The 16,785-nt window shown below is 32.2% G+C and overlaps 1 protein-coding gene across 1 annotated transcript; it reads left to right on the top strand.

The window, feature by feature from the left end:
* Positions 1-14,100: 14,100 nt before the first annotated feature.
* LOC132284916 (glyoxylase I 4-like) lies at positions 14,101-16,447 on the top strand. The gene is made up of 3 exons (XM_059787059.1): positions 14,101-14,450; positions 14,644-14,749; positions 15,978-16,447. The coding sequence occupies exons 1-3, from the start codon at positions 14,296-14,298 to the stop codon at positions 16,230-16,232; spliced, it is 516 nt and encodes a 171-aa protein (XP_059643042.1). The 5' UTR covers positions 14,101-14,295; the 3' UTR covers positions 16,233-16,447.
* The last annotated feature ends 338 nt before the right edge of the window (positions 16,448-16,785 follow it).

Here is a 16,785-nt window from a genome sequence, read left to right as displayed (position 1 = left end):
ATCCGTCTGTTCGAATGAAGCGAGGGCTCCATGGCGCCGTTCCTGAAGCGGAGGCATGCCCAGAAGGGGTGGGGGGCCTAGCTTGAGGAGGTCTCGCCAGGGATATCACGTTCGGCCCAGAAGGCCTAACCCTCTGAGACAAGGGAACGTCATCTATGCTGAGAGCACTGTCAGGTTAATGCCTCTTTCCTCTGGCCTTTTCCCGTGCGGAAGCAGCAGTAGAACCAGGAGGATTGTTGACAGAGGTGGCAACGTTCGGACTGGCGGTCGCCATGTTAGCGACCGGGTCAGCAGCCGTCGCAGATGGGTCGGTGGAAGGAGTGGTATCAGAAAGGGTAGCAGAGGAAGAAGCTGAAGCCGGTGAGGAATTTGATGCAGGGGTGATAGCAGGCCTGGGGGCAGTATTCTTCCTGCCGAAGGATGGGATCTGAAGTTAGCTCATTGTCTTGCCGAGGACTGAGATATCGAGGAGATTATCTGAGGTGAGAAGGTCCAAGCAAGAGGGAACATTGGTCAGAACGTACCGCTTCAAGTAGTTATCCCTATCCCTGCACACACTGTAGCTCAAGTCATCACAAGGAATGCCTAAGGAATGGCACAAGAAAGTATAAAAACGAGGAATGCAAATCTCGCAAGGACAGTCGCTCTTATGGTTTTTATATTTCTTGTAAAAAGAGACAGAGCACTCTCCGAAAGCGCTCGGGATAGGGAAATCCTCCGCAGCTGGAGAGAACCAGGCTCCCCTAACCCCAATAATGTTTTTCCTCCAACCCTTCTCGGATTTGATCTTATCCGTGCAGATGGACCTCTTCTCAATGGGGAAAAAGTGGTAAAATGGTTCGTCAGTTCTGATCTTGCTGACCTTATAACAGAGGAGAAGATCTACGAGGTCCAGATCCAGACCTCTGTCACGAATCAGGAGTAGCATAACGGATAAAATCCTAAGGAAATTGGGGTTTACTTGTAAAGGGGAAAGATTTAGCTTGTTAAAAACGTAGCAAAAGAAAGGATGTAAAGGAAATCTAAGGAGATTGAGGTGGAGGAGTGAAAACAGGGCCTCGCCGGGAAGAAGGCCAGCACCGGTTCTAATATTCACTTCTCGGGGGCAGTTTCTAATTTCTACATCGTCAGGAAGCTGAAGTTTCATGCAAAGGACGTCTAGATCTACTGTCATGGTGAGAGGGGATGAGGATTCCGGGGAGGAGAAAGAAGTCTTCTAAAAGAAAAATGCAAATGAAACTAACCCTAGAGAGTGCAAACGGCAGGAAGTATTGCAAAGCCACTGGAAGGAAGATCTTTCGCAAGAGATCGCCGGAGAGGATTCAAATAGCAAAAGGTGAGATGGAGACGGTAAAGAGGATCGATGGAGAATCAATGGAGATTATAAAGACGAGAAGAGCCCAAGGGCCGAGGAGTCAGGAAAGTGATGGGTTGTCTTTTTGAATCTCGAAGCGCCGACCCCTGGATCTAACCGTCCATTCTCCCACACGATCTCCTCGAGCCGTCAGGTCATCATTAGTAGCCATTAATAATTACCCCCTAATCAATAAGGGGTAATTATGGGGGCAGTTGAGGATGCGGCAAGTGGCATGGGCCGGATATGGTTCGCAGTTATGAGATCGAGTCAAATGATTAAACTAGGATCCATGGCAAAGCGCCCTGGAATGGGCCGAACCTGAGGGATCCACCGAGGAAGGTCAAGCCCATTGGAAGACCAAGCCCAAAAGGAAGAGAGCTTTCGAATATAGGCCCAATGTAATTTGTTAGCAGCAATAAGGGTGATGGCCTATAAATAGATCATGACAGGTAAAGTTAGAAAAAAAAGGCTAGAGAGAGAGAGATGAAACAAAATCTTGTATCTTCACTAATACATGCTCAAAATTTTGAAATTGGTTAGAAAAATTGTGCTGATTTGAGCTTGGCTTACTAGCATTATAACCAACTCGTGGACCAAGCAAAAATAACTTGATTGAGAACATTTTGCATTATATGTGAAAATACAAAATGCTTACATGACCACTACTCCACATGCATGGAGTTCTTGTTGGAAATACGTGCCTATACAATCATACAGATTTTATTGATCCTTGTATTAATATAATTTAGAATACATGAAGAAGAAAAAGAATCATTGTAGATTCAGGGACCAACTTGATAAAAATGGTCTCTTTGAACAACAAGCATATTAATCCTATTTTCAATGTAATTAAACTAATTCGATCATCAATTGAGGCTTAATTTGTTACATATATAAAGTTATGAAATCAAACAACAAAAATGACATTATTCCAGACAGAATGAACTACTTAGTGACAGATTTAAGGTTAGAGTTTGGAATGCGCTTGTGTACAGACGGTCTAAATTCGCTTGTTACACGAAGTAACAAAGAAATTTTACAGAAAGGGAGACCGTATGAATGAAGGACATAGAGAGAAAAAGAGAGGTAGTCGTTGTCAACATTGTTGTTATTTGGAGTTCCAACACAACTTCGTGAAACGAGCAAAAGAGAAAGAGATAGGTACGTAGTCATGATTTAGAATTTTTGAACATGGTTAGAAAAATTGAACCCAGGGTTGAGCTTGGGTTTGTCTCAAGTTGGTTACTCGTAGCCATAAAGAATTCAAAAAACTCAATGTAAATATATAAACAAATTATCTAATTTGTATTTTGTATAAATTTAAATATTTAAACATTTATATATAAATTATCTAATTATTTTGTGTATATATACATATTTATAAATTATGGTAGAAATTTCATAAAGAATATGAAATGCCAAGTACATATATATGTGAATAATATTTATAATGATTAAAGGAAGCTTAGATGATAGAGCTGTGAATAATATATTTTTTAAAATTGTTGGAACTTAAAACCAGTGGTAACTTGCACATAACCAGCATCATCATTAATTATCATGTTTTATTTGAAATATACAAAACATGAAGCTAGATTGATATTATGTATCTTATGTGAACATGATAATTAATGATGATGCTGGTTATGTGCAAGTTATATCCAATCTTTGGCACCAGAATCACACATAATTCCAAATTATATACTAATAATTTCTTCATTAATATCTTCTTCTACAAAACCCTAAAATCATACATATATGTAGATATAAAATATACACACATATTTAAAATATGGAAAAATATGAATATATAGACCATTTTCTCTGAATACCAAAATGTTTGTGAAATTATAGGATACAGCTGTTCATGTAGATGATAAATAGGAGTATAAATAAACAAACGTATTCAAAATACTAACCATTTTCAATATCTAGTTTAATCTCTCAATGTGGTGTTAAAAAAAATAATTAAAAAAATAATAATCTCTCAATCTGATAAAATGTACTAATGGTTATCTTTAATTTCTTACCATAAAAGCATTCTTGGGAACCCAATTGCAGGTCTGAATTTCTGTTTTGCTTTTCCCTAGAATATATTCTCCCATCTCTTCCTTCCAAAACCCTTTACTAATCTCCTGTCCGTCTCTCTCTCTCTCTCTCTCTAGCCCTCATCCATTCCGTTCTCTATACTTCCCTCTCTCTTTTCTTTCTTTTGTAGTCTGTTCTCTGCTCTAAGAAATTTTGAAGTGAATTATCATTTTTTTGAGTCTGCTAAAAAAAAAAAATGGCTCTTCTTCCCCTGGAGTGAGTGTTTGTTTTTATTTACTACGTATTTTATTATTTGTAACTTGTATTTTATCAATTTACTACCAATTTTTATGTAATTGTACTGTGATTTCTTCCGCGACTTCTCACTGTAGTATCAGTTGTTTAGCTATATACGTCAGGAAACATAATGAGGAATTTAATTTGTACATTTAACATTTTAAAATTAATTGGTTTTTGTTGGTTTCTTTGACTGAGAGTAATGTTGAAGCCCGTGAGGTGTAATTTTGGGGTTTGTTTTATTGATGATGGAGGTGATTTGCTTGCTCCATGTGGGCATTTTCATTTTCTGTGGGTTTTAGGCTTCAATTTTTTTTTTTTTTGGGCCTAATAAAATGGTTATACTTTTTCCTTTTTATTTTTTTAAACATAGGTATACTTCTTGGGAAGAAGAAACGACAATGAAATGAGTGGAATCGAAAAGAAAACAGGTATGTTTTGATTATCAATCTTGTTCTATTGTGGCATTTTGTCGAAAGGTGAAATCTTGCAATAATTAAAAAAAAGATCGTTTATGTGTTTTAGCTCTATAAACCCTGATATAGATTGAGTTTCTCTTGAAGCTGTTTTAGTGCTATTTTATTTATAAACATTCATTAATTTAAAGATAAAGAAGGGTATATAGAAAGATTGAATGAATCACCTACATAATGGAATTCATTTCTGAATATGAAGGCAATGAGTCCTAACGTAGATAAAAAATGGACATGAGAGGGTATTTTGCTTCACACACACACACACACACGTTAGAGGACTACAATAAACAACATCCTACTTCATAGTCCGGTGAAATTATTATTATTATTATATTTTTTGGAGGTGTGTTTTAATTAAAGGTGGGCAAATAACTCGCAAATTCGATCCGATTCAATTCAATTCGTGCAAATCAGATCGGATTGATATACTCACGGATTAGTGACAAATTCAAAACAATTGAATCCCTAACTCACATTGTTCGGATCCTATTTTTATGTTTGCTTTAAAATTAAAAATAATAATCAAAAGAAGAAAATAAAATAACAAAAACAATCTACCCATTATTACCTAGTCAAACTGATTCCAAAATGATTAAAGCGTTTTAACATTATCAAATCATAATATTTAACTGTAATAAACATAGTTCCATATGAGGAGACAAATATTAGTCATATGTTTTTATTGTTGAGCCACATTATTGTGATGCATTTATTCTGATAATTTATATGTGGCTGAAGTTTATTTTTAGTTTTTAATGGTCCAAATTTTGGAACAATGCATGAGAAGGACGGACATGTATTGAATTAGGTTCTCATGATATCCTAACATTAATGACGTAGACAGTTAGTGATATCATGAGGACCTAATTCAATACGTGACCGTCCTTCTCATGCATTGGTTGCATTATAAAATTGTTAAATATTATGAGAATAAATGCATTATAATAACATGGTTCAACAATAAAAAATTTAGAATCATGTTTGCATGGGTGATGAATTTTTTTTTCTCTTTTTGAGGAATAGACCTACTATATATATATATATATATATATATATATATATATATATATATATATTAACCTATACTAATAAAAAATTTCAAAAATCTAGGGGGGGCATGGCCCCGCCCGCCCCCCTTGGCTCCGTACATATATATGAGAGCAAAGTACCTTTTAGGTGTGAATTAAAAGAAATCTGCATTCAACTAAACAAATACGAATTAAAAGAATTCTCATGAAATAATGAACACTGTTTGTTCATTTAACCAAAAAAAAAAACTCTGTATGTTGAACAGTGTTTGTAGTGTTTAATGAATAATTAGATGAGTTGTCTGTTTGTAGTGATCTATTGGTGAATAACAGTTTGGGGTCCATGATCTTGTAGCGATCTATTGGTGAGGGAGTGACATACTACATACATCAGTATCTCTTCTCTCTCTCTCTCTCGATTTCACTATTTGTGTTTATTTTTATAATGTTTTATATATATATATATATATATATATATATATATATTTTGTTGCTACATCTGTTTATTCGCAAAAGATTGACGAATAATGTTACTTATTTTTTATAGTTTACATAACTAGTAAATTTTCTTTTCTATTACAAAGAAATTTTCTTTCTTTTCGGGATGACGATAGGCCTTTCATCATAAAGAGATCATAAAACCTTAGTAATGTTGCACTTGATTATTGCATTAATTTGTTAAATTTACTTTGCAACTATAATATATCATTGAACACGAACACATGTCATGCATATATTTTTGGTTTATCTAATTGATAGTTATCCACTCTAAATACACCATATGGTTCATGAACAAGCCTTTATATTTCTTTTATTTGATTGATAATTATCATTAAATTTTGGGTACATAATTTCAGGATGTCAGAACCTTGCAAGCCTCCAACTACATTGAAATCTCAAAAGGAGATGAATCGGGGAAGATTTGAGAATATGCAACAACATATTTGGAAAAAGGTGTCTTTCATAATATCTGTTAGAATATATTCTTACTATATTGTAGAATATATATTCTAACCTTATATAGAATTACTATATATAGGATTCTAAACTTGTTTAGGATTATCATATATATAGTTATTATATATATATAGGGTTTACATATATGGTAATCTTATATAAGGTTAGAATATATTCTACAGTATATGACCAAGTCAAGCTCAACTTATTGATAGCCTATTGGAATGGCAGCTTCATGGGAAGAAGTGAAGGATGATAGCCTACAGCATTGCTGCACCTTGAATTTGTAAGATAGGTTTATCGGACTCACTATTGAAACACAGGAAGCACATATACTTCTACTGTGACATACAGATTTTGTGTAGTGTTCAAAAAATTTCCATTAGAATTGTATTTTTTTATTTTTATTTTTATTATTATTTCTATATAACCAAATGAAGCATTAGAATTGTATTCATATAAAGTTGTATTTATCAAATATTTAAATGTTCAATATTTCATTTGGTGACAAGTTCAGAATCAGTTAACAATATTGGGCTAAAGGGTCTTGCTGCTTTAGTAGCTGAACAACTATTTGACCAATAAATTTCAAACGTTTCAAGTCTTCGGTTTAAACAAATGGATATGTCATGGGCTAATAATAGCTTAATAGGCCGGTTTTCCAAAATCCCAATTGGGTAGAAAGACCTAGTTTTCTTAATTTCCATGCTTATTTTTGGAGTGCTGTAATAAGTTGGGTATTGCCTCGTGACCTAATTGATAGAGTGCTCATACCCTGTTTATGCCTGTGTTCGAACACAAAAGCTTGAGTATTCTTCCTCTGCCCCATATTACACATGAAAGTGCTAGGTATAGTGTGTGCTTCTAACAAAAAATATATTCAGATTGATTTTCCAAATTAACTAGAATATATATTTTTTGTTTACAAACATAAACATAAAAAAAATTGTTTACACGCGCGTGATAGTAGAGAAAAACACATTAGGTCCTCCTTATCCTTTACTTTATACCTATGAAGCATAGACACCGACACGGGTACGACACGACATGGATATGACGACACGGCAAATTTTAAAAAAATAGGATACGGACACAGATACACCTATAAAATAATATATATATATATATATATTCAAAATATAATTACCAGAACCTTGCACATTCATTTTCCTAATAACAAATAGATATATATAAATACAAAATTGCAAATAAAACAATAACAAATAACATGACCAATTTCAATAATTTCATCTTTGTTATAAGAAAAATATAGACAAGACAAAACAGAAAATAAATGAAAAATAAAGTTGATTCAAATTCCAAATAAAGATGTTCAGAAGAGACATAGTTATAATAGGCTAAATATGTACATGAATAAACATATATACTTTCAGTCTTTCACAAAGGCTTGTTCATGTAACTTTAAAATAAAAAAAAATAAAAAAATGTTTTGTTCATGTACAGAGATAATTAAAGAAGAGGAGAGACTGAGAGAGGAAGTGAGAGAAAATAAATTTACTGTATAGTACTCTGTTGTCTGTAATTGTTATTTTATTTTTTCAAAATTTTACTTTTAAACTTCTAAAAAATTACATTAAGTACCCCATTTATCTTAAAAATAAAATTACAAAATATACTCCGCATGTCCGAACCGTGTCCCCTGCGTGTCAAAGTCGTGTCCACCCTGTGTCCAAACCTCGGACACGCGTGTCCATGTCCAAAAAATATCCAACATTAGTACAAAATTCCTGAAAAGAGTGTCCGGGCTTCATAGCTTTATATCATTGTACTAATGTAATCAAGATGAAGAATAAAGTGAAAAACTATACTAGCTGTATTGCATTAAGAACTATGCTTTAACTGACTAGTTATGTCACGGACTTGTGCAATTCATGCTGTGAAACCACTAATCTGTAGTGCATGTTGACAAGGATGAGCGAGTAATACCAGACAAGTTATAGTAAGCCAAATAGCATTCATTTTCAATCACTATCCATCATTCCTAGATTAGCTTTGAAACGAGTTGGGTAGTCCCATCATGTACAATTGTGAAAAGGAATAAATTTAATCCTCTACCCAAATATCAAAATATTTATGTGAATAATATTGATATATGATCTTATAATATATAATCCTCCTAATTTAAATGGATTTTTAATCGGTCTCTTATCTCAAAACTGTCAAATTCATTTCAACGAGAATTGCCCTCCATATAAATCATCAAATAATGAGAGAGCTTGAATCCTCTGCAGTACTAAAAATGATCTTGTACACCACCACTGGAGTGAAATGGTGGTGCTTTTGGGGTAAAAAATCATAAGGCGGGGTGGGATACATAAAATCCAACTTTGATGATAAAAGCATATAACCATATAGGCCACTTGCTTGATTCACAATATATATATATATATATAGGGTAATTAACAGATCTTTCTTTCAATCAAGTAGTGTGAATCAAGCAAGTTGATGCCACATATAATCTAACCCAAGCATAGAAACAATTTTGAACATGAACGAAAGTCATTCCATCAATTTCCAATTTGTTGCTTGGTGACACCGAGGTTTTTCTGAAATTACTTGATACATGAACATGAAGAAATTTATGGTGATGAGAGGATTTGTCTTGCCTAAAAAGTAAAATACCAATGTCACAAAAATGGTTGGGCAAAAAAAAAAATACTGTATATAGAGCTTTGAAAATGGCTTGACACTGATAATAATATGTTATAAATAATTGTCCTAATCAATCTCATAGAAGATGTCATGGTGGTCGGTTTTGGCACTACTTTCTTGTGTTTGTCTCACTGTCCAAAAGACACAAGATGGATGCGTATCTATTGGCCCAAACACTTTTCTGAGTACTATTCTTTTTTTCATTATCATCTTCTTTTTCAAAGATATAGTATAAAAGGTTTTCAAGTACTTTATATAGTTTTATATGCTTCCCATTAGCGTTTTCAATTCTAAAGCATTCAAAGTCTTCTTGGTTTCTCTTTTATCAGAGGTCTTGTGACGATGAGTAGTATTTTTTTTACTTTTAAAGTGAATGAAGAGAGTTTGAATCTTCAAAGGAGTTAGCAAAGTGAGTGGTGTGTGTGACTGTGTGAGTTTCTTGCCAAAAAAAAAAAAAAAAAAGTCTTGATTTCTCTTTATATGTTTGATTAATTTTCGAGGTTACCTTTTGAATTTTTAACTAAAAATGCAAGTTTATGCTATTTTGTTTTTAAGTGAAAAAAGAATTAAATTGGTGGTTTGTAAGTGATATTATAGCGTCTATAACTGACCATCCATACTAAAAGTTCAAAAGTAAGAATAATTTCATAATTCTTGGTTAATAATTTTTTTGAATCAATAGAATAATTTCATAATTCTTGGTTAATAATTTTTTTGAATCAATAGAATAATTTGATAATTTTTTATTGAATAATGATTTAGAAATTGAATTCGATAATTATATAATTTAATTTATGTGAAAGAGATGACGAGTCTCACTGTATGATCTATATAATGTCATCATAACGTTATGCAATAGAATCTACCCCTTCTCACATAACTTGAATTTTGTAACTGCAGAATTCAATCTTATATTACTACTCTTCTTTATTAAAAATACTTATTATTACAACTTTCACATGTACGTTATTGTATGGGTTATTTTAAAATCTAAATATATCAACACACCTGTTAACAAAAATTAGAAAATCTTTTTTCTCTCTCTATCCAAATAAAGAGATAATGTCCATCCTCTCTCCACATTCTCTTTGTGGAACGTCGTGAAACTGCAATCATCATCGGAAACATGGCGGAGACAGTGAATATCTACTGCCGACGCAATCAAGCACCAATTTGACGGCCCAAATTACGATCAAATTGAATCTTTAAAGATTTGGGTTTGTGGAACTTCTGTTAATTATTTTCTCTCATCTTGATTTACTCTTCTTTCTCAATGTGTGTGTATATGAGAGACGAGAGAAAAAAAATTAACAAAATTCCATATATCCAGATCTTAATTGCTTTAAAGTTGGAAGTGGAAGAAAATTGAAAATCTTTCATCGAAAATCTTCTCTCTTTTATTTTCTATCTGTTTTTTCTTGGATGAAAATCTTATATGATATTAAGACAACAGATTAGTATAAAAATCTCATTCACTGTAACGAGTCTTTTAGTGGATAAAATATTTTATAAAGAGCAAAATTTCAAAGAAAAATGTAAAGAGAATTAGCATACAGAGGGAAAAAAGATGAAGACGATAAAAAAAGAAATGAATTAATCATACGAGAGTTAGGAGAGAAAAAGGTGAAGAAGACATGGAAGAAAATTACTGTAATGGTATTTTTGTCTAAGAAAACTTACTATATTTAATATAATATAGGAACACTTGAGAAAATCATTTATTTATTGTTACGTTGAAATCAATAATTTGTCGGTTTGTTTTTTGCCGCTGAAAATATCATTTTCCCTAAACAACTGGTTGCTTTGACCGTTTGGTTAAGAATATTTTAATTTTTGTACAATGCTGAAGTAGTAAATATGTATTTTTTTTCTCAAAAAAAAAAAAAAAAAAAATTGATCATAGTAAAAGGGACTTGGAATTCGTTGTGTTGGAGCCCACTCTTAAAGTTTTCATTTTAGCCTTTTTAGGTTTCAATTGTGTGGAGCCAACCCTGATGTACCATTAGATCCACCAACCCTTGATAGTGTGCTTTGTATTACTTAGGGATGTGATTACTTGAGCAAAACAAACATTATTTTAACTTGTAAATGTCTACTTCAACGTGTCTTAGTCACAACCCAACGTTGTTTTTTTGGTGATAGCATGCACAATACAATTGTTTGAACTTTGAAGTGGTATGTTCCTTTTTTTTCTTTTGTTGTTTTCCTTTACTTTTTGCTATGCAGTGGGGCCGGTCAGTAAGGCTTCCTTTGGTTAATCAAGAGGAAATAGAAATTAGAAAATAACATTAAAAAATATATATATTATTGATCATTCCGCTATTCTCAATAATTCGAGAAATAAACGAAAAACAAATGGAATGAAATGTTTGTTAAATTTTGTGAGTGCTAAAAGTAAAACAGTAATTTACCTTTTTTAAAAAATTTATTAAAAATAAAAAAACATGAGGCAAATCTCATCTTCCTTTTTTTTCTTAAAATAAACACTAGTTTAAACTTTCATCCTTCACTTTCTTTCATCAATCCAAGTGGGCCCTTTAAATGCATGCGTAAGAGAGAGATATATATATTCAACTGCTCGTAATTTTAATAATGCGTTCCCAATTGTCCACTTGGCTAGGATGTTACTAGAAGTTCATTGTCACAGTCTACTCACTCCAACCTTTTTAAAATGTCCCTTAAAACTCTTTTTCTTTCTATAAATAATCAAATCAACAAGGTAGAAATGACCTTTACCGGCTTATTTGGCTCTTTCTTATCAGGCAAAATTGTCACAAAATTGATATTAACAAAAAATATATTAAGTATTTGGTGATATATATAGTTTTTACAATTAGAGTACTTAACATTTATTTGGTAAAAATATTATTTAAAAAAAAATTATTATCATTTTTTATAAAAATATTGTTTAAAATAATTTTATCGTCATTTTTATAACAACTTTCTTTAATAGAGTTTTACTATATTTATAATCATCATTTAGCGTTATGAAAATGATATATAACTAAACAGTTTGAGAGGTATTCACTTTAAATGTACCACGTGGATAGTACACCAACTCATTCGTGCTCAACACGCTCCCACGTGTGCCCACAACTCGAATTAACAACGAGGCAACGCATCCAAAATCAGTTGCCCCATCATGATAAACTTTAATTGGAATGACGTTAAAAAAAAAAAAAAAAAAAAAAAAAAAAAAAAAAAAAAAAAAGAAACCAACTTTAATTGGAATGACAAAAATAAAAAATAATAATTCCCGCCTTTTTAACAAGAAGTTTAAGCCGTACACGTGGCATGAACAAATAAAAAGTTTCTAGAAGGCTCCTCAGGACATCCATTGCCTAGTCGCCACACCTACTTTTAGTGGTGTGGGAAAAAAATTAATAATACTAAAAATAAAATAAAATAAATTTGCAAAAAGTGCTAAAAGACAATAATAAAAATTAAATTAAATAAATCCACATAGTAGGCTATCTGCAATCAGCATACTTGAAATTTAAAAAGCTAAATATTAATATAATAGAGTAATACAGCGCTCTCGCAAAAAGTTTAAAGAGTCCCTTCTTATAAGTTATACAATTATTTTTTTAAAGATTTGGAAGAGAGAATTAATTCTTTTAAGGATTTAGGAGAGATAATTAATTAATTAATTAACAAAGAATCATTTGCAATAAAAAAAACAAATAATTTTTTTTTTTTTTTTTTTTTTCACGTTCTCTCTTTCTCTCTCATGTTTAACATTCACAACGAATACATCTCTTTCTCTCTCTTGATTAATACTCTCAACTAATACATCCTCAAACTATTAGCCAGTTACTTGCCTTTAGCAACTTGTGATCCATTAGGATATAGACCTAAGTAGGAAAAAAATGTACCCAACTTCATTCCTGGACTCCAACCCAACAAGAAATACCATCCTTCTAATCCTCTATATGGAATTTCAATAAAGTCAAATCTTAAAACCTATTACCAACTTTAATTCCTCGGGTCTCTAACTGCAATGGCATACCAAAAATTTCTTTATGTGGGGACAATCTTTAATAGTAATAATATATATATATATATATATATATATATATATATTTATTTATTTATTTTAAACCAAAACAATATATGAAAAAGAAAATAATACAGTCATCTACCTGTTCTAATATATCACATATGTGAAAAAAAAAAAAAAAAAAAAGAGGCACACACACACTAACTAAATTTAAAAGAACAACTTGCCCTAAAATAATTTTGATAGTAATAATTAATAATTTTTCTAATTAAAATTATAATATCAAATAATAATAAATTTAGAAGATAAAAAAAATATATCAAATTACCTGTCTGCCGCACTGTTGTATGACTGACTGAGTCTCTGTCTACTGGTTTGCTTGCTTTGTTTAGATCGTGGAAAATGTTAAAGATGAAGATGTGATGGAAATAATTTATTTATTTATGGTAAAGTCAAAAAGTGTGGTAGGATATATTGACGAATTTTTTTATTTTTATTTGGAAAGTGGTAAATAATATAATATTTTAAGAAAGTGAAAAAAAATATCATATTTTTTTGGGAAAGTATAAATTGAGAGATATATTATATGTATTTACAATTATGTCACAATTATATTCTTCTTGTGAATGGACTTTTAGTTTTATATGTATATTATATTATGTGTGCATGGTTAAACTTTAGAGAGGGCAATAATACAAATATAAAAATCCTTTTATATAAAATTAAAAAAAAATTAGAAGTTGAATGGGGCAGATTTATTCGGGATATAATTCTACGTTAAGAAGACGATCGGATGAATCAAGATTGCATACCACAGCTGCTAGGCAGATTTATTATCGGACAAAAATTCACTCTAGGCCAAACATGAAAGATGGAGTAGAAGAAGAAGAGAGAAATACAAATGACGCAAACTTCACCTAAGAAAAAGAGACAGCAGGCAAGGGAGAAATAAAAAAGTTGATTTTAGAGTTAACCAGGGGAGAGAAATGTGGGTTAAGGTTAATCAAAGAGAGAGACAAAACGCGGTGAGAAGAGAGAGAAAGAGGCACACTTCCTTTTTTCTTCTTAATGGTCAGTAATGGTCCGAATCTCTAGATGGGGTGGCATCTTACGTGGTCAGGGCGAAAGTAATGAAGGGTCAAGTCCTTATCGGGTCACCGATGTGGAAGCTACGTGTCAAAGGTCATCAAAATCTGACAGCTGGACTGACGCACACGTGGAGGCAAGCATGAAGAACCTTCACGTCTCTTTATATACCAACTCTTGCTAGCTTGCTTCCAATATCTTGAAGTATCGTCACTAGCTCAGCAGAGCCTCAGATTGTATATCTTTTATCTCTTCAATCTCCCAAAATCTCTAATTTCTATCTCCTCCATAAACATCTGTTCTTACTGGGATCCCTTTGCCCAGTCTTGATAAATTGTTGGTCTTTAATTGATCAGTTCTAGCTGGTTCTTGAATCAAAATTTTCTCGAGAAAATGAAGGAAAGTGTGGGAAACCCTTTGCACCTGACTTCCTTGAACCACATCTCACTCGTATGCAGATCAGTTGAGAAATCCATTGATTTCTACCAGAATGTTCTTGGGTTTGTCCCAGTCAGGAGGCCCGGTTCGTTTAATTTTGATGGAGCATGGTAAGTTCATACAAAAAAATAAAAATAAAGAACCCATTTCGAAATAAGATGGTAAAAATCAAAGAAAACTCACCTAGGATAATAGATTGGAAACATGAAACAAAATATTTTCCTATTCTTTTCTAGGGAAAATCTTGGGTTGGTGGTTTTTTTTTTTTTTTTTTTTGCCGTTTTAATTATGTGGTATGTGTAGGCTATTTAGCTATGGAATTGGAATACATCTGTTGCAATCAGAGGACCCAGAAAACATGGCAAAGAAAAGCGAAATCGATCCCAAGGATAATCACATTTCTTTCCAGGTAAATTCAATTCGCATTTATTATTATCTTTATGTTTATACATTCAGAGCTTATATTTGCTTAATTTTCTGATTTTAGTATTAAAATGTTTTGTTATATATGATGGTCTGATACATACGGTATATGTATGTATAAACATGCATTACACACATGTAAGGGAAATTTGCACCAATCAATATGCTCTAGCCATCTCCCATACAGTGGATGTCAGTTTGCTTGATAGAAAAAATAAAATTTTGCACCATCTATACTCAATTGTACTCCCTCCATCTCAAATTAAAGGAATTTAATTTTTTAATTTATTTTAATAATTTTTTTTTATATTGATAGTGAATGAATTATCAATCATGTCAATTCAGATGATGTGTTTGTTTATTTTTTTATTTATTTTTTTTAATCTTCAATTTAAGAAGATTAAATTGATAATATTGCAAAAAATAGTACTTTGACTTTTAAAATGAGATATTTATTTTGATACTGTCAAAAATAGAAATGTGGACATTTAATTTGAGAAGTATTTGTTATTACATAATTTATTAACGAATGTGATACGCAGCTAGTTGTTACCAGATGACCAATAGAAAAGAAACAGCAAACACCAATGCCCAATAAAAATAAAAATAAAAAGAAGAAAGGTTATATAAAGTGATAAGAAGATATATCTAATGGTTCTCCAATTTTAACAAGAAATCCTCAATTTTTTATGAAATATTTTCGGTGATCTTTTCTTAAGTCAGTCTAAATTTTACAGACAAGACATCTAGGAAAGAGGAATATGTATAAAAAATTACGAATTTTTTTTTATTTTTTTATTTTTTTTTTATGCTAGTACAATCTCGATTAGCATCACAAAAAATGTTCTCATATTTGAAAATATGAAGAGAGAAGAAATACTTGGTAAGTAGTTTTTAGAAAGCATCTGAGTGATCAAAGAAAATGAATAACTTTATGAGAACCAAAGGATATGACCTCTGGAGTTAAGTAGTTAACAGTCTTAAAAATTTCTAGCACTCTTGTTATGTGTGTTTCATACTTATAATAAAGAGCTTCCAATGCGGCATTGAATTAAATGCATGAACTTGGTCCAAAGGGAAAGTGATCGAAGTTTCTGTACATGAATGACAAATTTGGAGGCAGTTGTGGTGGGTGGGGGATATAGGTTAAGCATATCACTAATATTAGCAATTTATATATTTTCGGTATGTAATTTTATTTATTTTCTGGGCAGTGTGAGAGCATGACTGCAGTGGAGAGGAAGCTGAAGGAAATGGAGATCGTGTACTTGCGGCAACGGGTGGAGGAAGGCGGGATTTACGTGGACCAGCTGTTCTTCCACGACCCCGATGGCTTCATGGTTGAGGTATGCAACTGCGAGAACCTGCCGGTTGTTCCACTCGCCGGAGAGATGGCTCCGTCGTGCTCACAAGTGAAAATGCAGATGTTGCAGCAGCATCAACAACAGATGCGTGTTGTCCTGCCTTAGGGGCATTGGATGCAATGGGCATGATGTCTTGAGTGCATCTGCTGTTTAAGTTTCTTAATTTAAATGAAGTGTAATAAGACAAATGTGGTTGTCCTTATATGACCTGAAAAATGGTCATTGCGATGACTTCATTCACTTGGAATGTTAGTAGACTTGTTTGTTTTTTTTGTGAGACTCTCAATTAAATGATGATTGACAGGTTCATATTTTGAATATTTGAGTGATTTCTATAACAATTGTAGCCCTTTTTTATGTCTTAAAATGTGTAAATGAAGTTTATGAAAAATATATAAAGATAATATTACACGCACACATATAAGTTGAAGCTTTTATCAGCTTGGTTTTGATTCATTTGTAATTCTGTTTGGATCCCAACCAGTCTTGAGTCTGGTTTTTGGAGTATTTGTACTTTTGCCTCCAAGTTGATAACTCTGGAATCAAATTGTTTCACTTTAATGCGTGGAGTATTTACTGGTAGGTAATGCTCACATATACTATATATTATATTCATTTTTACTTGGCCTTTAAAATGTGGAGAGTTTTCAGTGAATGA

The sequence above is a fragment of the Cornus florida genome, unplaced genomic scaffold (assembly GCF_030987335.1).
Source record: "Cornus florida cultivar Cherokee Brave unplaced genomic scaffold, ASM3098733v1 CherokeeBrave_3.0.0_Hap2_Chr11, whole genome shotgun sequence".
Taxonomy (NCBI): Eukaryota; Viridiplantae; Streptophyta; class Magnoliopsida; order Cornales; family Cornaceae; genus Cornus; species Cornus florida.
The sequence above is the reverse complement of the archived record's forward strand: the minus strand, read 5'-3'. Positions and strand labels throughout refer to the sequence as shown.